The 23,368-nt window shown below is 46.4% G+C and overlaps 1 protein-coding gene across 4 annotated transcripts in view; it reads right to left on the bottom strand.

The window, feature by feature from the left end:
- Window positions 1-1,698: 1,698 nt before the first annotated feature.
- Window positions 1,699-23,368, bottom strand: part of WIPF2 (WAS/WASL interacting protein family member 2) — a 62,261-nt gene continuing 40,591 nt past the window's right edge. For all 4 annotated transcript variants that reach the window (XM_004041764.5, XM_004041765.5, XM_019028044.4 and 1 more), the window contains exons 4-8: window positions 21,599-21,715; window positions 19,115-19,771; window positions 10,286-10,495; window positions 7,122-7,223; window positions 1,699-6,125 (exon numbers count right to left, since the gene is read on the bottom strand). In XM_004041764.5, coding sequence (XP_004041812.3) covers window positions 6,085-6,125; window positions 7,122-7,223; window positions 10,286-10,495; window positions 19,115-19,771; window positions 21,599-21,715 — 1,127 coding nt within the window. In that variant the 3' untranslated portion in view covers window positions 1,699-6,084. The remainder of the gene's footprint in view (window positions 6,126-7,121; window positions 7,224-10,285; window positions 10,496-19,114; window positions 19,772-21,598; window positions 21,716-23,368) is intronic.

A 23,368-nucleotide genomic window follows, 5' to 3' on the forward strand; every position in this document is an offset into this window, starting at 1 on the left:
ACATTCATGGCAAGCAGCTCTGCCTCAGTAATGGAAGGAAAACTAGTGTCCTTATCACCTGCTAACTCATACACAGTATCATGGAGAAGGAATCGAATCACACTGGAAGAACCTGTCTGGCATCCTTTTATGTGACTGTGTGTGTAGACACACACACACACACACACACACACACTAGCAATACCATCACAAGAAGACAGAATGAATTATAGGGTTAGGAATTCGAAGGTCATTTAGGCAAGCTCCATTTGCAGGCTATTTCAAGTCAGGAGGAACAATTCAATCAATAAATAGGTAGTTTATTAACCATATTAATAACAATGATGGGTCAAATAATCGGAGATTGAGCCCATCTGGGAAGTACGGATGAAAAAGGAGTCCTTTTTTTTCTTCCCCTCCCTCCCTCATCCTCATAGGTTTTTATATCTAAATTATGTGAGAGTGATTCATACACACACCCATTATGAATCAGTAAGAGAAATAACTTCAAGACCTTTGCTAGTGATGAAAGTGCAAGTTAAGCTCGTTAAGCCTTAGTGGTTATGATGTCAGCTGACCACAGTAAGGAGAGAATGTCTGGTTGAATTTTTACACCTAAAGTCAAAGTTCAAGAAAACCAGCTAAGATTCAGCTTAAAAAGCAGTGACGAAAAACAGCCAACACCCACATAAAAACAGATACACACATTCTGTATGCTTTGTCCCCACCCTTCTTTTCTTTAGCCTCAATCTGAGAATCTGCCATGCAACACAGGTAGAAAGAATTATAAGAGATTCAAGGAAAAGGTCACAAGGCCAGGAAGCCTCCTAGGTTCCCTGAAATCGTGGGCAAAGGGGAGTTAGGTAGAAATATAAAATAAGGACTGGCTGGGTGCGGTGGCTCATGCCTGTAATCCCAGCACTTTTGAGAAGCTGAGGTGGGACAATCACTTAAGCCCAGGAATTTGAGACCAGTCTGGGCAACATAGGGAGACCCTGTCTTTACAAAAAAATTTTCAAAATTAGCCAGGCATAGTGGTACACACCTGTGGTCCCAGCTACATGGGAGGCTGAGGTGGGAGGATCACTTGAGCTTGAAAGTTGGAGGCTGCGGTGAGCTATGATCACACCACTGCACTCCAGCCTGGATGACAGCAAGATCCTGTCTCAAAAAAAAAAATAAATAAATAATAAAATAAGGACCATCAGAATCTCCCAGGAAGGGTAACTAGAACTCGAGAACTATAATTTTTTTTTTTTTTTTTTAGTGCAGTGGCATGATCTCAGCTCAGTGCAACCTCCGCCTCCTGGGTTCAAGTGATTTTCCTGCCTCGGCCTCCCGAGTAGCTGAGACTACAGGCATGCACCATGACACCGGTTAATTTTTGTATTTTCAGTAGAGACGGGGTTTCACCATGTTGGCCAAGCTGGTCTTGAACTCCTGACCTCAAATGATCCACCCGCCTTGGCCTCCCAAAGTGCTGGGATTACAGGCATGAGCCATCGCGCCCAGCCAACTAGAACTGTAATTTTCAAAATACAGCTGGAGAGGAGGAGAGAAGACCCTCAGAAAGCTATAGATGAGTCTGCCCAATTCAGTAGATCTACTTTTTCAAGGGACCTGGAATCAAACCACTACACTTACCCAAATTATGAGGCAAAGGTTTTCTCCCCTCTCTGTGCCACCACTTGAGGCAGTATTCCAGACAAGAGTACACAATTTTCACTTTTTGTTTTTAAGCAAGGTTTTAATTAAGCTGCACGGCATCCAGAAGAAAGAAATGTACCAAAGAATCCAACCTGAGACCAGATTATACATTTTAGAGGGGAGAAAAAATCAATGCTATTTGGGAGAGGGAGCACTGTAATCAGAATATAACTCCAAAATAAATCATACAATAAATTATTTTCTAACAGAAATTGATCCACATGCAGACAGATGAACACACACACACGCGGGCGTGCGCACGCACACGTGTCATTCTAGTCATTTATTCAGTGTTGACTGTGACTTCCATGGAGGGCACCAAGAGAAAGGAAAAGATTAGACATGAGAAAAGAAGGCTAGGCCCCATCTTGCCACCAGTGGAATGAGATTTAAGACAACTACAGAAGGAACCCACTAAACTGCCAGAAACAAGAGTAGAAAGAAACAGCAGTTATCAAGGAAGATTTTAATTGCTTCAAAGAGGGAGAGGAAGAAAGCACAGAAATCTAATGCAAGTAAAGGCACAATGAATGTGGAGTTGAATGGAACCAAACCCTTCCTTCGGTTAAAGTTATCCTTTTTTTTTTTTTTTTTTTTTGCGTGTGGTTTTGATGGTGGTTGTAGTTTTGTTTCGTTTTGTTTTTAAGAGATGAGTCTTGAAGGCAGAGTTGTAATGGCCCTCCTCTCTCCCCTCCCATTCCCGAAATTAGGGTAGCTTAACAGAAAGCCACCTTGACCACATGGCCAGGGACTGAGATTCAATGGGGAAAGAAAGACTGTAGCTGGAATGTGAAGAATTTGATTTGCAGTTGATTGCAGGTTGGGTTTCCGGAAGGGCAGACAGCTCAATGTAGTGCCATCATAGGGCCTCAGATGCCCACACTCCACCCCCAGAGCTTCACAAAAGGGAAGGACCCTGGAGTCACCCTTCTCCCCCACCCCCATAAGCACTCAGCCTACAGATTATTTCAAGTGATCAGGAGAATTAAAACACACCCCAACCCTGAGTTGCTCTTTAGCAAGTCTATTTACAATTTTTTTCTCACCTCTCCCTGGAGGTAAATCTGGGTTTCAAGTTGGGAAGCCATGGGGTGACAGAGTTCCCCAGTGCAATGGCCGATGACGAGTATCCTTGCCACTGCCAGTGAGCAGGGCTGGGATGAGCTCCTGTAGACAGCAGCCTCACATCCATCAGCTAGGGTAGCCCTAGGTTCTCACTCTGTTGGCCTACGCTGTGAAAATGATGGGGCTCTGCAGTGGAGCAAATCCCCGTGACAGAGAAAATCACACCTGGAATATCAAAGTGCTTTGGTCCAGGTTCAGTGACCAGAGAAGGGGAAGAGAGGCATCTAGCTCATTTAAAAACCTGGAGGTTTGCCCTGCTTCCCAGACAGGGCAGTAAGAAACAACTATAAAGTTTTTCCCATTAGGGAAAAACATCACAAAACCAAACCCATACAAGGGCTTTTAACACAGCTTCCTGATGCTTAGCTGGGCAATGTCTCTTCCTTCCGTTGGGGGACAAGGGAGTTAATGGGACTGGGCAACAGCCTCAACATGAGACCACCCAATCTTCCACGAAAGAGACGACATTCCCACAAGCAGATAAAAAGAGCAGTTTAAAAGGTGAGTTTTAGTGCTCTTGTAGCCAGCCCACCTTAAACCTAAATTAGAAGCTTTTTACAACATACAAAATAGACTGATAACTATGCAGATCACATTCCCATCTTCAATAGTAAATATACATAGTAATAAATCTATTATTAACAGCGGGACCAAATAACATATAAGGCAAAGACATTTAAACAGGTGTTGTATCATCAACATGCTCTAAAAAAAACTCATCTGACTAGATCTAGACCCAGGCCTTTTTGCATGAGGCCAAGACAACAAGTATACAATCAACACCCATGTGACACAGTCCAAGTGCTGGGGAATATGAGGGGGCAGTGGGCCATGGGGAGGAAGATATCAGCCCCAGTGAAAAGCTGGGGTTTGGCTTTACTCGTGATATTCTGATGCTCTATGTCTGAGTAAAGGAGGAAAAAAAAAACCAACACTTTGATAACGTACAAAAGGCATCGACTCCCATTTCAAAAATAAATGGGAAGACTTCACAAAGTTCAGTCACTTGTCAGCATCTGCCCTGGAACTCTGCTGCAGTATCAACTCTTGTACTCTCTCCTTTTCCCTCCACTAGCATCCCCTCTCTCAGTTGTTTGGTTTGTTTGTTTTCTGAGATGGAGTTTCAATCTGTCACCCAGGCTGGAGCGCAGTGGCGCCATCTCCACTCACTGCAACCTCCACCTCCTGGATTCAAGCGATTCTCCTGCCTCAGCCTCCCCAGTAGCTGAGACTACAGGCACATGTCACCACGCCCAGATAATTTTTGTGTTTTTAATGGAGACGGGGTTTCGCCATGTTGGACAGGCTGGTCTCGAACTTCTGACCTCAGGTGATCCGCCCGCCTCGGCCTCCCAAATTGCTGAGATTACAGGCGTAAGCCACAGCGCCCGGCAGTTCTGTTTGCTTCAGGATGCTAGGGATACTTCTGGGAGATAACTGCTAACAGATTAGAAAGAAGAATGATACATAAAAAATGATTAGGAAAAGTTTGGTGACAGACCTAATCATGGTCTGTCCCAGAGTTAATATGGTCCAGGGGATGGCAAAGGACGGCAGACCCCATACACATTACCCCTGTTGAGCCCTCCCTCACCTAGCACTGGGGAGACTTGGGTTTCACCTGGCACCATGCACAGATCCCTAGCCTGTGATCCAATCAACTGGAAAAGTCCCTAAGACAGTTTAAGCCTGTGATGTGTGTGATTAAATTTTTAAGCTAATTTTCCCCATCCATTTCAAAGAGTAGCCATGGTCTCCTTGCTCTCATGCCATGCTCTGAGCACCCTCTACACATAGCAACAGTTGTAGAAAACCAAAGCATCTGGTGTGTGGAGCCCAAGAGCCCCATCCTGCCGTCGGAAAAAAAGAAGTCCTCGTCCAATCAGCTTCCTACCTAGACTGGGGACCTCCATTTTCTCTGTGCTTTTTAGGACCTGGAAGACAAAGAAACAACCTATGGCTGGCTGCCAAGGAAGATCTACTGAACTGAGGCAAATCTCAACAAAGTCTTTGTGCTTCCTGGCATAGAAGAGTATCTGAATATCTTCATAAGCCTCTGCTCACTTCTTCACCCTTCTGTACTCTGCTGTGTTAAACCGTGCAGTCCTGGGAAGGCAAGGGTGGTAGAGAAAGGAACAGGAAGAGTCTGCTCAGTCAGGTGGGCTGTGAACTTCAGTACAGGCAGGACTTAAAAGTCCTTTGCAGCCCCACAAAGCCAGCTCCTTCCATGAGGGGCTTCAACCTGCCCTTCTTTGTTATCCTGGAGCACCTTCCAGGGGCTGAAGGACAGAAAGAGCCACTGACAACTTCAGGGCCAGTCAGAAAAGACTGAGGCGGACACAAGATTGAGGTTAAGGCCCAGGCCCACGCCCCATCTTCCTATCTCCCACCAGAGGTTTTTGGGGTTTGTGAATCAGGAATGAATGATGCCCTCCACAAAAAGTGACTTTTCTTTCAAGGGCATGGGCGGTAAGGGGGAGGAAAAACATCCCTCAGCCTAGCACCCTGAAGCAGTGGGGTGAGGGGTCCCAGAGGGTTCAAATGGCTCCTGTTCCCTTTGCTGCAGAGAACTGACTAGTTCTAAAATGGTCTTCAGTTTATTTCACCCTTTCTTTTTATTAAATGTTAAGTTCAACTGATTAGTATTTAGTGTTTATATCCAATTTATCCCTGGGGTGGTAGGGGGGAGGGGCAGCAGGTGAGAACAAAAACAAAATACCCCTAAAAATAAAGCAGACCCAATTCCTTGCCCTTTCTCCAAATATGACCTTTAAAACAGATCACTTCTTGGCAAACTCCTTTCTTGCTTCACTAAAAATGCTCCCCTCCCACCCATAAGTCCTGGTCATGCCAGCCTCCTAAATGATGAAATATAATATACCTGCCAAGCTTCCCCCACAGTGGACAGGAGAAGGAAGGAGTACCATTCTCCACCCTGCCCTAACAGTGAGTTAATTCATCACAACAAGGCACCTTTCCCCAAGAGGAAGGCAGAAGACACGGAAACTTGTTCCTCATGTGGCTAGCAGGGCTTGCTGGAGGAAGGATGGATGCAGGGTTTGAGATCCTACTGTCAATATAGAGTCTGATCACCAAATCCAGAGATAAGATGCATAGATGGAGGTGAGCTGAGAGGACATTTGGAGTCTAGGGCTTGATTGCATTGGAGAAACATGTTAGGAGCTCTCATGCAGGTTTCAGGGGAATGGAAGGGACCATCTGAGAAGAAGAGAAGGTCCATCCTTTTCCTGAGGAACAGGACCAAGCCAGGCTTCACCTGAGAATGGGTGGCAGAGGTGGGGCTCCACGGGCAGCTGAAAAAAAACAAAATAAAGACCACACACATACAGGTCACCCACCAGAATCTGAACAACCCACACATTCCTAAAATGAGAGACAGGCTCTTTAAGCTAACCTTTAAAATCTGGGGACTACGTGTTACTGTTGTTTTGCCTAAGAAAATGAAGATGAGTGGCCAGGCAAGGTGGCTCACGCCTGTAATCCCAGCACTTTGGGAGGCCGAGGCGGGCGGATCACCTGAGGTCAGGAGTTTCAGACCAGCCTGGCCAACCAGGCAAAACCCAGTCTCTACTAAAATTACAAAAATAATCCGGGCACGGTGGCACACGCCTATAATCCTAGATACTTGGGAGGCTTAGGCAGGAGAATCACTTGAACCTGGGAGGCGGAGGTTTGGGGTGAGCCGAGATGGCGCCACTGCACTCCAGCCTGGGTGACGATAGGGAGACCCTATCTCAAAAAAAAAAAAAAAAAAAGGACAATGAAGATGATGAGAAGCAATTTTTTTTTCTTTTTGAGACGGAGTCTCCCTCTGTCACCCAGGCTGGAGTACAGTAGCGTGATCTTGGCTCACTGCAACCTCCGCCTCCTGGGTTTAAACGGTTCTCCTGCCTCAGCCTCCCAAGTAGCTGGGACTACAGGTGTGTGCCACCACGCCCGGCTAATCTTTTGTATTTTTAGTAGAGACGGGGCTTCACCATGTTAGCTAGGATGGTCTTGATCTCCTGACCTCATGATCCGCCCACCTCAGCCTCCCAAAATGCTGGGATTATAGGCGTAAGCCACCGCGCCCAGCCTAATTTTGTATTTTTTAGTAGAGACAGGGTTTCACTATGTTGGTCAGGCTGGTCTCGAATTCCTGACCTCGTGATCCACCCACCTTGGCCTCCCAAAGTGCTGGGATTATAGGTATGAGCCACTGTGCCCAGCGAGAAGCAAATTTTAACCTAAGAAAATGCACAGATTCTACATTCTATGCAATTATGGAAAAACCTTCTTATTATTCTCACCTCGGTTTGTTTTGCTGGGATATATCCTCTGAAAGTGTTTATATTCTTCTGGAGCAGGAAAGTCTTCTACTGGATGGAAGGAATACTTTGACTCAAAATCATCTGCGAAAAGAATAGAATATTAATTCCTATCATCCTTGCTTGTGCTCCCACAGGCCTCTGATCGCTTCGACCCTCCCCACTTACTAATCTCTCAGGCATTCTGAGGTACTGTGAGGACCTACTGCCCCACCAAACCAACCACCCTGAGAACAGCAGCAGCATCACCCCACGTGCCTTGCATGCACAGAGCATGTATTCGAAACCTCTCTGTACTAAGTAGTGCGTCTTTGAGCCCATTCTTTCTTTATTTTTTGACAGTCTCGCTCTGTCACCCAGGCTGGAGTGCAGTGGTGCCCACCACCTCGCCCAGCTAGTTTTCTGTATTTTTAGTAGAGACGGGGTTTCGCCATCTTGGCCAGGCTAGTCTCAAACTCCTGTACTCAGGCAATCTCCCCACCTGGCCTCCCAAAGTGCTGGGATTACAGGTGTGAACCACGCCTTGCCTGAGCTGATTCTTTAAACCTTTCCACCAAGTCAGGCACAGAACAGGAAAGGAGCCCAGTTGTTTGCATGGTAGCAGAAAGAAATATAATTCTTTTTTTTTTTTTTTTTTTTAGACGGAGTCTCACTCTGTTGCCCAGGCTGGGGTGCGGTGGCATGATCTTGGCTCACTGCAACCTCCACCTCCCAAGTTCAAGCGATTCTCCTGCCCCAGCGTCCCTGAGATTACAGGCATGCACCACCACACCTGGCTAATTTCTGTATTTTTAGTAGAGATAGGGTTTCACCATGTTGGCCAAGCTGGTCTTGAACTCCTGACCTCAGGTGATCCACCTGCCTTGGCCTCCCAAAGCGCTGGGATTACTGGCGTGAGCCACCAGGCCCAGCCAATTCTGGGTTTTAATAACATCTTACAGACTGTCACCACGGGAAAACAACTGATCTAAATCCAGAAATTGGTAGGAATTAATTTAAAATGGGAATATTTGTCTATGACTAGTGAGAGATTTGACCAGATAATTCCCTTTCAGTCCATGTTACCTTCACTTACATAGTTGGGACAGCCATCTCATGGCTTCTACTCCTACTTTCTACAGCCCCTCCATCAGAAGGCTCAAATTTTCTGTAAGTGCGGCTTGATCACATCCCAAAGGTTTCTACAATAAGGATATATCTTTAAAGTAAAAACCCTGGCATACCTAATAGGAATAGACTACAACATGGAGGACAGTGGGTAGGTAAGGACAGCAACCATTAAAGAATCTAGAAGCTGGGCATGGTGGCTCATGCCTATAATCCCAGCACTTTGGGAGGCCAAGGTGGGTGGGTAGCTTGAGCCCAGGAGTTCGAGACCAGTCTGGGCAACATGGCAAAACCTCATCTCTACAAAAAAAATACAAAATTAGCCAGGCATGGTGGTGCACACCTGTGGTCCCAGCTACTTGGAAGGCTGAAAGATGGGAGGATTGCTTGAGCTTGGGAGGTCGAGACTGCGGTGAGCCGTGATTGCACTACTGCACTCCAGCTTGGATGACAAAGCAAGACGCTATCTCAAAAAAAAAAATCTAGGGTGTTAGGGCTGCAAGGGACCTTTCAGAGATTTCTTCCAAGGGTCCTCAACAGACGGGTCTAACAACAGCCTATGGACAACCTTTACTTAGGGTTACATCCCAGAATCAAGGAATCAGAATCTCTTAGGTAGAGCCCCCCCAACATTTATAATCTTGGAAAAGTTAATCTGATACACTTCTGATCTAGTCAACCTAATTTTACAAATAAGGGAAGTGAGGCCCAGAGAAGTAACGTGACTTCCTCAAAATAACACTGCTAGTTAGTGGCTTTGGATTAATGTGTGTAATGTTTTGGGTTTTGTTTTTTTTTTTTTTTTTTTTTTTGAGACGGAGTCTTGCTCTGTCACCCAGGCTGGAGTGCAGTGGCACAATCTTGGCTCACTGCAACCTCCACCTCCTGGGTTCAAGAGATTCTCCTGCCTCAGCCTTCTGAACAGCTGGGATTATGGCTGCGTGCCATCATGCCCAGTTAATTTTTTATATTTTTAGTAGAGATGGGGTTTCACTATGTTAGTCAGGCTGGTCTCAAACTCCTGACCTTAGGTGATCCACCTGCCTCGGCCTCCCAAAGTACTGCGATTACAGGCGTGCACCCAGCCGACTTTTTTTTTTTTTTTTTTTTTTTTTTTTTGAGACAGACTCTCTCTGTCACCCAGGCTGGGGTGCAGTGATGTGATCAATGGTTTGCTGCAGCCTCAACCTCCCTGGACTTAGGCAATCCTCCTGAGTAGCTGGAAACACAGGCGTGTGCCACCACACCCAGCTAATTTTTGTATTTTTTAGAGAGATGAAGTTCCGCCATGTTGCCCAGGCTGGTCTTGAGTTCCTGGGCTAAAAGCAATCCTCCCACCTTGGCCTCCCAAAGTGCTGGGATTACAGGCATGAGCCACCGCGCCCAATCCTTTTTTCTTTAATATTTTTTGTCATTCTTTCTTCTTTTTTCTTTCCAGGCAATGTGCCATGGGACTTTTCTTTTTCTTTTTTTTTTTTTTTCAAGAATTCCAAGGAAAGGCTGGATGTGATGGCTCACATGTGTAATCCCAGCACTTTGGGAGGCCGAGGTTGGAGGACTGCTTGAGACCAGGAGTTTGACAGCGGCCTGGGCAACAGAGACCCAGTCTCTATAAAAAATAATTAAAAAATAATAATTCCAAGAACAATCAAGTGTTTTGTTTTTGAAGAGCTAGAAAGGAACACTCCTTCCTAGGAGAATACATAAGTCCTGTCTGAATAATCCTAAAGAAGATACAGAGTCTCTGACCTAAAAGCTAGCTACAAAAAGTGATCTTTGGAGTGGATTTAGAGTTAGCACAACACTTGCTGATTTTACTTCAATCTATTCCAAAGCATCCATGCTTAGAATTCATATCAAGATAAGGAAGTCAATGAACACAGCCCATACCTCTGAGGATGAAGTCAGGAGGAGAACTATTGTGAACAAAGGATCCCATGTGGCCATTCCCACTCTATGGTGGCCATCTGGCAGCCACGGCACTGGAGTGGGTGAAGTCACCGCAGGAACCATGAGACTAAAGATAGCTAGCTACTCACCCAAGAAAGACCGGACAGTGGTGATAGAATCTCTGTGGCCATTCCTCAGGGGCGGTGGAGGAGGAGGGGGTGGCCCAGCTGGCGTCCTTGAGGGTGGAGGTGGGGGCTTTCCTCGGCTCGGGGGTTCTGACCCATGCATTCGGTACGGTGGTGGGGGAGGGGGAGCATCCCTGGCACCATTTCGGATCACAGGTGGTGGGGGTGGAGGAGCTGCAATTAAAATCCAAAGTATTTAGGTTTGGATGTGGAGACGGCAAGGGGTAGAATGACTTGAAACACATGAGCTAAAAGAGTAACGCACCCCACAGAGGCTTACAGTGCCTGGTTCCCCTTTGTCCTTATTACTTGAACAGCATCACCATTCTTCCAGATACCAACATTCAGAATAAATGTATGGCCTTTTTACATTTCCCACTAGTCAGTCAAGAACCCTATCTGTTCTTGATTTTTTTTCTGCTTTTCCATGCCTTCCTCCACAATTCTAATTCAGGTCTTCCTTATATTTAGCCTGTTCTACTGCAAAAGCCTTTCGAATGTTCTCCTTGCTTTGTCTCTTACCCCTCCAAATTCATTTTGCATAACACCAACTCACCAACCTCCCTAAAAACTTGATCCAGTTTTTTCAAAGGCTTTGCACTGCCTAAATCATAAAGTCTCAAACCGTGGCTGGGTGTGATGGCTCACGTCTATAATCCTAGCACTTTGGGAGGCCGAGGCGGGAGGATTGCCTGAGCTCAGCAGTTGGAGACCAGCCTGGGCAACATGATGAAACCCCATCTCTACTAAAAATACAAAAAATTAGCCCGGTGTGGTGGCGTGTGCCTGTAGTCCCAGCTCCTCAGGAGGCTGAGGCACAAGAATCACTTGAACCTGGGAGGTGGAGGTTGCAGTGAGCCCAGATTGTGCCACTGCACTCCAGCCTGGGCAACAGAGAGAGACTCCATCTCAAATACATAAATAAGTAAAAAAATAAAGTCTCAAAGCCTTTGCTTACATAGTAACCTACCACACCAATCAGCTTGAGCTTGGCTTCTCCTCTTCCCTTCTTATTGCTAGGCTAGGTTAGGAGCCCTCCTCTGCACTTCCACTGCAGCTTGTGCGTACCTACCACTTGAATAGACTATTATAATTATTTATTCTGTGTGCTCTTTCCCCAGTATACTGTGTACCCCTTGATGTCAGAGCAGTTCCTCCTTCTGGGTTCCCAAGTTCAGCCAAATGTACAGACACAGCAGGTGCTCAATCAATGTTTGCTGAATAAACCGAATTATATGCTTTGCTCTTGTGACTCCCCTCACAATATTCTGATATCCCCCCTTCCCTTACTACCAAATCCTCCCTATCCTTCAAGGTTCAATCCAAGTCCCATCTTCTCAAGGCTTTCCCAAAGCAATCCATTTTCTTCTGAGTCCCTCCACCTCTGCTCTCCCACAGCATATACAGGCTATGTCACTTACTCTAATATCAATGAGCGATTTTCAAAATATATACAGCAGATTCATTGTGGGAAGTTACATATGTCCAGTAACAGTCTCATTGCTCAAACACTGCAAACACCTCTTTTGGAACTGCCTCCAAAGCAAGTTTATCAGTCAGAGCTGTAAACACTATTATATGATGGTCACATTTCATTTCTGAGGTCGCCCCACCACCACCACCAATGAAAATATTCATACCTATGCCAGGTACGGTGGCTCACGCCTGTAATCCCAGCACTTTGGGAGGCCGAGGCGGGAGGATCACCTGAGGTTGGGAGTTCGAGACCAGCCTGATCAACATGGAGAAACCCAGTCTCTATTAAAATGCAAAAATTAGCCAGATGTGGTGGTGCATGCCTGTAATCCCAGCTACTCGGAAGGCTGAGGCAGGAGAATTGCTTGAACCCAAGAGGCGGAGGTTGCGGTGATCCAAGATCGTGCCATTGCACTCCAGCCTGGGCAACAAGAACAAAACTCTGCCTCAAAAAAAAAAAAGAAAATATTCATACCTATGTCTGAATCTGCTTTTTGGTGATTCCAAAAATCAAATTCACTCTTAAAAGATGAAAATTTGCCACCAAGTAGAAGGTAACGTCAAAAGCATGTGTGAAGAAATGGCAATATGACTGGAATATAATAGATTCTAATGTGTTTGTCTTACTCCTATGCTCTGTATTAACTAACAATAATAGCAGCTACCATTTATTGGGTATCTATTATGTTCCAGGCATTTTCGGTGTATTAAATCTTTAAAAAGTCTTATAGCCACACATGCGAAGTATGTAATATTATCCCCATTTCACAAATGAGAAAACTGGGAATCAGGTTATTTGTTTAAGGTCGCAGATCAAATAAAAATAGGCAAGGCACATGTCTGCTCTTTCTACTCTCCCACACTGCTTTTCGTAACTCCCAGTATTCTGCATAGTATCTTCCCAACCAGATTTACAATCCAGTGGCTTGGAAGTGCATCTTTTGGTATCTAGGCCATGTTCAATTTTTTTTTTTTTTTTTTTTTAAGAGACAGGGTCTCACTCTGTCACCCAGGTTAAAGTGCAGTGGTGGGATCATAGCTCAGTGCAGCTTCAAACTCCTGGGCTCAAGCAATGCTCCCGCCTCAGCAAAGGGCTGGGATTATAGGCATGTGCCATAGCATGTGGCCCAATAAATAGCTGTGACCTAAATAGTATGTGAAGAGACTACTCAGCTTAACAGACAAAACTGTTTTTAGTAGTAAAACGGTATCTTGGCCAGGCATAGTGGCTCACATCTGTAATCCCAACACTCTGGGAGGCTGAGGCAGGCAGATCGCTTGATGCCAGGAGTTCGAGATCAGCCTGGGCAACATGATGAAACCTCACCTCGAATTTAAAAAAAGTACAAAAATTAGCCAAGCGTGGTGGCACACGCCTGCAATCCCAGATATTCTGCAGCCTGAGGTGGGAGGAGCTTGAACCTGGGAGGTGGAGGCTGCAATAAGCCAACATCGCGCCACTGCACTCCAGCCTGGTGACACAGCAAGACTGTCTCAAAGAAAAGAGTATCTTATATTATTCCTCCTGATTACTATCAGAAGTGCTGTAGTGACTATAGTTAAGCATGTAACACAGTAATAGAATAACGTACACACACACACAATCTGGCACAATAAGCCCAATAAATGTTTTTGCTTCCCGTAAGACACACTCAGAATGTCAACTCTTCCTCACTGTTTCCAAGCTTTGTTCAGTAGAAACAGGGGACACTAGATGCAATAATTAAAGAGAAATCTTGTAACTCCCAGCAGATCTCTGAGCCTTGTTTTGATTCCAAATCTACTCAAACTAAAGCGCTTTAAGAATAGAAGCTTCTTTAAGCCCTCAAAAATATTCCCCAAAACCCAGATTCCTCAAGGCCCTGAGAATTTGTATCTACTCCTAGGCCAGGGCAGCAAGGTAAACAGGGTTAGCCAGGTTCACAAGGACACCAACACCAGCTAGACCAGGCAGATGACAGCGAAGAGATGACCTGGAATGGCAAAATAGAGCAGGGTAAGAGTGATCTGTTTGGCTTCTTCAGCTCCCTCCCTCATCCAGCCAGGTTCTGCTGTCTCCAATAAGCTTCTGGGCTCTCTTTGTCAGATCCAGTTATTTTTCGTTTTTTTTTTTTTTTTTTTTGAGACGGAGTCTCGCTCTGTCCCCCAGGCTGGAGTACAGTGGCACGATCTCGGCTTACCGCAAGCTCCGCCTCCCGGGTTCATGCCACTCTCCTGCCTCAGCCTCCCCAGTAGCTGGGACTACAGGCACCCGCCACCACGCCCGGCTCATTTTTGTATTTTTAGTAGAGAGACAGGGTTTCACCGTGTTAGCTAGGATGGTCTCGATCTCCTGACCTCATGATCTGCCTGCCTCAGCCTCCCAAAGTGCTGGGATTACAGGCATGAGCCACCGCACCCGGCCCCAGATCCAGTTTTAAGACTGTTTCAAGTGACAGAGCCAGAACTCCAGTCCCTAAAAAACAATTTCCAAAAGAAGTCCTGGGATGGGAGACAGGCTTTTGTAATCCAAGATTAACCCTAATTTTGAGAAAAGTATGATGGTTTCAATTTTTCTCAAATTCCCTTAAAAATGGACAGTGTTGGCGGGTGCAGTGGCTCACGCCTGTAATCCCAGCACTTTGGGAGGCCAAGGCGGGCGGATCACAAGGTCAGGAGATCAAGACCATCCTGGCTAACATGGTGAAACCCCGTCTCTACTAAAGATACAAAAAAATTAGTCAGGTACGGTAGCGGGTGCCTGCAGTCCCAGCTACTCGGGAGGCTGAGGCAGGAGAACGGCGTGAACCTGGGAGGTGGAGCTTGCAGTGAGCCGAGATCGCGCCACTGCACTCCAGCCTGGGCGACAGAGCGAGACTCCGTCTCAAAAAAAAAAAAAAAAAAAAAAGACAGTGTTTTACTCTGCAAAGAAAAAATTCTTGAAACAACCTCTATGAACCAATAATGCTAGTTTCTGGGTTTTGGGGGGGAGGTTTTGAGGCAGGGTCTTGCTCTGCTGCCTAGGCTGGAGTGCAGTGGCGTGATCTCAGCTCTCTGCAGCCTCTGCCTCCTGGGCTCAAGTGATCCTCCCATCCTAGCCTCCCAAGTAGCTGGGACCACAGGCACACGCTACCATGCCTGGCTAGGTTTTTTAAATTTATTTTTATTTATTTATTTTTTTTTTGGAGACAGAGTCTCGCTCAGTCACCCATGCTGGAGTGCAGTGGTGCAATCTCAGCTCACTGCAACCACGATCTCCCGGGTTCAAGCGATTCTCCCGTCTCAGCCTCCTGAGTAGCTGGGATTACAGGCACCCGCCATCACACCTGGCTAATTTTTGTATTTTAGTAGAGAGATGGGGTTTCACCATGTTGGCCAGGCTGGTCTTGAACTCCTGACCTCAGGTGATCTGCCTGTCTCAGCCTCCCAAATTGCTAGGATTACAGGCGTGAGCCACTGCACCCGGCCTAGTTTTTTTATTTTTTGTAGTAATGGGGTTTCACCATGTTGCCCAGGCTGGTCTTGAACTCCGTCTCAAGCGATCCTCCTGCCTCAGCCTCCCAAAGCACTAGGATTACAGGTGTGAGCCTGTGTCCCTGACCCCCACTGTACTTTTCAAATGTACATTTTACAGGTGAGAAAAGAGAATCAGTGATCTATCCAATGTCACACAACAAATCGAGGCAATACTCAAATGATCTCTGACTAAAATATCTCAATTTTTTTCTGGTTTATCACTCTTAAGAATTGCTGCTCTAGCCAGGTACAATTGCTCACATCTGTAATCCCAGGGCTTCGGGAGGCCAAGGTGGGAGGATGGCTTGAGCCCAAGAGTTTGAGTCCAGCCTGGGCAACACAGACCTCATCTTAAAAAATAAAAATAAAAAAAAAATTTTAATGAGCCAGACATGGTGGCAACATCCCTGTAGTCCTAGCTACCACAGAGAAAGAATGGAAAAGTGGGAAGCAAGAAAGCCTGCAGACATTTAAAAGTGCTCAGCTCAACCCACGGAAATTGCATTTTTCTCTTCTTCTATTCCTGCATGAGGTCAGAAAGATATGAGCTTTGCTCAGACAAAGAGTCTTTTGTAAAATCCCTAAGTTAAAAAAAAAAGTCAAGGCTGAACTTTATAGAATCAAGGGCCTCCTTAGCACTACCTCATTATGGCTAAAGCTAGGGAGATATGGGATCAGGAATGCAGTAGGCCACTGTTTGGCTGCCCTATGTTAGATGGCCAGCTGCTAGAGTACAAATCTGTATGTCCCGAACAAAGAAGCTGCACACAGGTTAATGGACTTTTAATGCCTTGCTACTTAATGATATAACCTTTACCCTTTTTTTTGGGACAACATCTTGCTGTGTTGCCCAGGCTGAAGTGCAGTGGCACTAATACAGCTCACTGCAGCCTCCACCTCCCAGGCTCAAGTGGTCTTCCCACCTCAGCCACTCAAGTAGCTGGGACTACAGGCATGCACCGCCATGCCAGGCTAATTTTTTAAAATTTTTTGTAGAGACAGGGTTTTGCCATGTTGCCCAGGCTGGTCTCGAACTCCTGGGCTTAAATGATCTGCTGGCCTCAACCTTCCAAAGTGCTGGGATTAAGGCGTGAGCCATCATGCCCAGACTCCATGACATAACTCCTTAATCAATGTTCTATACCTGTAGAAACTGACTTTAACATAAAAGCTAAGGGCTGGGCGCAGTGGCTCACTTGAGGTCAGGAGTTTGAGACCAGCCTGGCCAACACGGCGAAAACCCGTTTCTACTAAAAATACAAAAATTAGCCAGATATGGTGGCACGTGCCTGTAATTCCAGCTAGTCAGGAGGCTGAGACACAACAATCACTTGAACCTGGGAGGAAGAGGTTGCAATGAGCAGAGATTGCACCACTGCACTCCAGCCTGGGCGACAGAGCAAGGCTCTGTCTCAAAACACAAACAAACAAATAAATAAATAAAGGCCAAGAAGGTGTTTGTGGAGGGTATGTCTCAAAGTCTAATGATACAACGATATGGGAGCCAAAATTCCCATGTCCAATAAGGCCCCAGAGAGCTGTCACGGTCTCCCTCACTCTAAAATTTCAGTTATGCTAATTATAACGAGATTACACAACCTCTTCTTTTTCCAGGGTTCCTAAATTCCCTCCTCACCCAGCTTAGGCTCCATTATTGCAATCACTCCCTCACATACACCCTTCCCTTCCTGCCCCACTCTCCCTTAGAGTCGCACATGCCTAAAACATGCTAACGCTGGTTAAATACAGCTCTACTTTTTCTGTACCTGCAAATCACAACTGAACACATGAGACTAATTAATCTCACATGAAATGTATGGCCCATAATCTCAAGTGGGCCCTTCGCGTGGCTGCCCATCTGAGCACATTTCCCTAGTCCACCCACACTCCCACGCTCCAGATGACCATTTCATGCCTCTTCTCTCTCCTCAACTCTCCTTTTCCTTCCCTCGCCTCAATCACAGCTGATGCTCTTGCTTTCCATTTCACTGAGAAAACAGAAGCAAATTAGAATAAACTTTCCACATGCTTCTACCACTACACCCACCTACCCACTTGCTTCTAAGCCTATATGCTCTGCCTCCCCTCTTGTTACTATGGAAGAACTACGTTCCTATCTAAGGCCAACCCTTTATCTATCGATCACATTCTCTCTCCTCTGGCCTCCTCCAGGTCATTATTCAGGCAATCTGTTCCCTCTCTTCTGACTGAATATTTTCCCTCTCTCCTAAGTTTCATGCTACTCATTCCATCAGCATACAAATAGGTCTCCCATCTTGGGATGGGAAAAAAACAACTCTCAACCCCACATCTTCCTCCAACAATCACTTCACTTATCTTCACCCCTCTCTCCTGGACTTTACAGTGAACTCTTTAAGAGATTTCTATATTGCTATCTCCAATTTCTCTCCTCCTATTCCTGCATTCTTGAACCCACTCCAATTAAGCTTTCACTTTCACCCTCCACCACTCCACTGAAACTACTCAAAAGGGTCCCATGATACTAAGACCAATGCCAGTTCTTGGTCTTTAACTTACCTGACCCATCTGCAGCACTGGGCACAGCTGACCACTTACTCTACCTTGGAGTTTTTCCATCACATTCTTGGTTTTTCTCCTTCCATCCTCACTAGAAGCTTTTCTGTTTCCTCTGCTGGGTATTCTTCATCTCTTTTGCCTCTAATGTAGGAGGGCGAGGGCTCAGCCCTCATTTTTTTTTTTTTTTTTTTTTTTTTTTTTGAGATGGACTGTCACTCTGTCGCCCAGGCTGGAGTGCAGTGGCGTGATCTCGGCTCACTGCAACCTGTGCCTCCTGAGTTCAAGCGATTCTCCTGCCTCAGCCTCCTAGGCCTCTTCTTATCTATATTCACTCCTTAGGTGACTTCATCCAGCATGTGGTTTTCAACACCATTCAAATGCATCTCTCTAGCCAAAACCTCTCCCCTCAACTTTGGAGTCTGATAGCCAATTACCAATTCATTGTCTCTTCTTGAGTACCTAACAGGCATCTCAAACTTGTCTCAAACTGAACACCTATCTTCCCACAAATTCACAGTAGTCCTAACCATCTGGCCGTTTACTGCAACAGCCCAGTAACTGGTCTCCTTTTGTCACCTTTGTCCTCCTGCGGTCTGTTCTCAACATAGGAGTTAATGATCTTTTTAAAAGGTGAATCAAATCATACTACTTCTCTGTTTAAAACCCTCCAGTGGCTTCCCATCTCACACAGTTAAATCCAAGGTCTTTGCAAAATCCTGCAGTGCACTCTCCCCTGCAGCTCCAGCTTTCCAACCTCCAAGTCCTACCACTCTTCCCTCCCCTCACTCTTTGTAGTCTTGCCACAATGGCCCCCTTGCTGTCCCCAAAATGTTTCAAGAATACTTCCACCTTATGGCCTCTACATTTGTTGTTCCCACTGCCTGCAACAGCTGTTCTCCTAGATAACTACTAAGCTTACTCGTCACTTTCTTAAGGTCTTTGTCAAATTTTCACCGTATCAGTAAGGACTGTCCTGACTCTCTCCCCACTCCTCCAATTAAAGATATCATCATCCGACCCCCGCCCCAGTATATCTTATTCCTCTCCTCTTTGTAATTCTCTAAAGCATACTGCATACTATTTATATATTTTACTAGTTTGACTGTCGAATTTTTTTGCCTTTTCTATTTATTGCTATTTCCCTACCAACAGACCTGACACATAAAAAGGTACTCAATAAACCCACTGAATGAATAAACGAATTACTGTCTTCAAGGAGTGCTCTGGGGAAAGATAAAATCAATTCACAGCATGATAGGGAAAAAGGTGCTTCCAAGCACTTACCTGCTCCCCGACTGGGAGGGTCTCGGGCTGGGGGAGGTGGCCTATTACTCAGTAAAGAGGGGGAGGCTGAGGTGGGTGGAGGAGGTGCTAGGCCTCTGACAGGCCCTGGTGTCTTCCTATGCAAAGAATTGTGTCTCTGTGGCAGCTCAGGGGCTGACTCATTAGTGGGGCTAGAGGGTCCATTGGGGACCCCAGGAGGCTGGCGGTAAGGTGGAGGAGGAGGAGCCAGAGACTGGCCACTTGGTCCTGTTCTGATATTCACAGGGGAAGGAGGTGGTTTGACTGGGGGTGGAGCAGGAGGTCCCTCTCGACCAGGGTGAAGCCTTTGTCCAGGCGTCGGTGGCAAGGGTTTCTCTCTGTTGTAGGCGGGGGCTTTGTTGCTGTGCATAGGCAGAGGTGTGGGGGGTGCGTTGGCACGCCGCCCTGGGGGTGGTGGGGGAGGGGCAGAGGAGCTGTGCTTCATGCCCGTACTGCTGGTGGTATTAGGCCGAGAGAGGTCCGGTAAAGAGGGTCTCTGCATCCGGGGCAGTTCTGGGAGTGAGGCCCGGCTGCTGTCTGTATCATCCTGAGGACGCCCGCTGGCAGCAGATACTGGAGGCCTTGGGGCAGCAGCTCGAGAACTGGGGATTTGCAGGGCTGGCTTACCAGCTAGGTTCTCTACAAATACATAGACAACACAGGGTCAACAGAGCTGGACAGATATTGGTCAGCATCCCTACTTCACTCAGCTCCTTAGTGCAACCTGCATGGCAGCAGGGAAAGGAATTGAATAGTTCTGGGTTTTTTGTTTTTCTTTTTGTTTTGTTTTTTTTTTTTTTTTTGAGACGAAGTTTTGCTGTTGTTGCCTAGGCTGGAGTGCAATGGTGCAATCTCAGCTCACTGCACCTCTGGGTTCAAGTGATTCTCCTGCCTCAGCCTCCTGAGTAGCTGGGATTACAGGTGTGAGCCACCACACCTGGCTGATTTTTGTATTTTTAGTAGAGATGGGGTTTCACCATGTTGGACAGGCTGGTCTCGAAATCCCAACCTCAGGTGATCTGCCCACCTTGGCTTCCCAAAGTGATGGGATTACAGGCGTGAGCCACCACGTCCCGCCTAGTTCTGGGTTTTAATATGGTTTCAGGCTCAGGATACATTGTTATTTATTTTAAATGTTACTTTATTTTTGACAAGTAATAATTTTATGTATTTATGGGGTACAATGTCTCGTTATATGTATACATTGTGGAATGATTAAATCAAACTAACATATCCATCACCTCACATATTTTTTTTTTTAATGGTGAAAACACTTAAAATCTACAACAGGCGCAGTGGCTCATGCCTGTAATCCCAGCACTTTGGGAGGCCAAGGTGGATGGATCACTTGAGGTCAGAAATTTGAGACCAGCCTGGCCAACATGGTGAAATCCCATCTCTACTAAAACTACAAAAATTAGCCAGGTGTGGTGGCCTGTGCCTGTAATCCCAGCTACTTGGGAGGCTGAGGCAGAAGAATGGCTTGAACCCAGGAGGCAGAAGTTGCAGTGAGCCAAGATGGCACCACTGCACTCCAGCCTGGGCGACAGAGCAAGACTCCATCCGCCGGGGGGACGAATAAATAAAATATATTCTTTTAGCAATTTTGAAATATACATTAAGTATAATAAGGGGTTGCCAACCCCTGGGGCCATGCACCTGTACAGGGCAGTGGCCTGTTAGGAACAGGGCACACAGAAGGTGAGCGAGCAAGCATTACTGCCTGAGCAACGCCTACTGTCAGACCAGCAGCAGCATTAGATTCTCATAGGAGGGCGAACCCCATTGTGAACCGTGCCTGTGAGGGATCTAGGTTGCATGCCTCTTATGAGAATCTAACTAATGCCTGATGATCTAAGGTGGAACAGTTTCATCCTGAAACCATCCCCCGCCCACCATCTATGGAAAAATTGTCTTCCATGAAACCAGTCCCTGGTGCCAAAAAGACTGGGGACTGCTGCAATAGATCACTAAAACTTACCCCTCCTGTCTAACTGAAACTTTGTACCCTTTGACCAACATCTCCCCTTTCCCAATCCCAATGCCTACTGCCCCCAGCCTCTAGTAACCAACATTTCACTCTCTACTTCTATGAGTGAGTTCAACTGTTTCAGATCCCACATATAAATGAGATCATGCAGTATTTGTGTTTTTGTGCCTGGCTTATTTCACTTAGTATAATAGGTCCTCCAAGTTCATCCATATTATCAGAAATGACAGAAGTTTCCTTCTTGCCTAAGGCTGAATAGTATTCTAGTGTATATATGCCACATTTTCTTTATCCAAGTTGCATCCACTTTCATTTAATCCCTCAGCTTTTGCTGTATTCTATTCTATAACTCCTCCCCTACTCCCAAGTCTTTCTTCCCCCAACCTCTACCATACTCCTCAACCCGAGATGGCCCACTTGGGACATCAGAAATTAACACACCAGGGAAATACCCTGGGAAAGTACTCATCAGATACCTGAACCATCCTTGGCTCCCACAGGTCGAAGCTTCGGCACTCCTCCTTGGAAGAGACCTCCCTTGGGCTGCAGGGCAGCTCCTCCAGAGCCATAGCCACCACTGCTTCCTTTGGGCTCTGGAAAGCATACCAGTAGGGTTTTCATTTCACATGCTCTCAGCTGGTGACCAAGTCAATCATGAGGGGAAACCACTCCTCTATCTGGGCTATCGCTTGCAAACAAACCAGTCTTGTTTTTGCCCTTCTATTTAAAAAAGCAGGCCTGGTACAGTGGCTCATGCTGCTAATCCCAGCATTTTGGGAGGCCAAGATGGGAGGATCACTTAAGCTCAGGAGTTCGAGAGCAGCCTAGGCAATATAGTAGGACCTGACTCTACAAAAAATTTCAAAAATTACCCAGGCATGGTGATGCATGCCTATATAGTCCCAGCTACTCAGGAGGCTGAGATGGGAGGCTCGATTGAGCCTGGGAGGTGGAGGCTGCAGTGAACTGTGATCGTACCACTGCACTCCAGCCTGAGCAACAGACAGAGCAAGACCCTGTTTCAAAAAAAAAAAAAGAGAAAAAAAAGAAAAGAAAGGAAAGCTAGGCCTCTCTGCTCCACAGCTTTGTGTAGGGATGAAACTCTGTTGTGATGAAAGAGAAACAACGAGTGAAGCCGGGCGTGGTGGCTCACGCCTGTAATCCCAGCACTTTGGGAGGCGGAGGCGGAGGCGGGCGGATCATGAGGTCAGGAGATGGAGACCACAGTGAAACCGTCTCTACTAAAAATACAAAAAATTAGCCGGGTGCGGTGGCGGGTGCCTGTAGTCCCAGCTACTCGGGAGGCTGAGGCAGGAGAATGGCATGAACCCAGAAGGTGGAGCTTGCAGTGAGCCGAGATCGTACCATTGCACTCCAGCCTGGGTGACAGAGTGAGATTCTGTCTCAAAAAAAAAAAAAAAAAAAAAAAAGAACAAGTGGCCGATCTTCCTTTATTCAGGGCAAAGGGATAAGGGGGTTAAATAAATGTTTGGGGGGCCAGGCACAGTGGCTCATGCCTGTAATCCCAGCACTTTGGGAGGCTGAGCAGGTGGATCACCTGAGGTCAGGGGTTCAAGACCAGCCTGGCCAACATGGTGAAATCCCATCTCTACTAAAAATACAAAAAATTAGCCAGGCATGGTGGCACGTGCCTATAATCCCAGCTACTTGGCAGGCTGAGGCATGAGAACCACCTGAACCTGGGAGGCGGAGGTTGCAGTAAGTGAGCTGAAACCGTGCCACTGCACTCCAGCCTGGGCAACAAGAGCAAAACTCAGTCTTTGAAAAAAAAAAAAAGAAACGTTCAACATAGTTATCTGGGCTCTTCTCTCCACATCTCAGATGATAGATAGAAGGCTAAAGAATCAGGGACCAATACGTGAGCACTCTCCAGAGGCCTACAGGAATGGACACTTGTAGCAATCATAAAATCAACCTTGGTTCAGTCAAGAAGTTTCCAGGAATGTGACAGTGTCCTCAAAGGACAGTCAAGGATGTGCCCTGATGAGCATTAGTTACAGTAAGAGATGGCAGCCTTTTTTTTTTTTTTTTACCTTTTTGAGAGACAGGGTCTTGCTCTGTTGCCCAGGCTGGAGTGCAGTGGCGCAGTGACATGATCACAGCTCACTGCAGCCTTGAACTTCTAGGCTCATGCAATCTTTCCACCTTGACCTCCCAAAGTGCTGGGCTTACAGGCATGAGCCACCATGCCCGGTGAGATGGTAACCTTAATCCTGAGATGCTCT

Source organism: Gorilla gorilla, chromosome 4 (assembly GCF_029281585.2).
Source record: "Gorilla gorilla gorilla isolate KB3781 chromosome 4, NHGRI_mGorGor1-v2.1_pri, whole genome shotgun sequence".
NCBI lineage: Eukaryota > Metazoa > Chordata > Mammalia > Primates > Hominidae > Gorilla > Gorilla gorilla.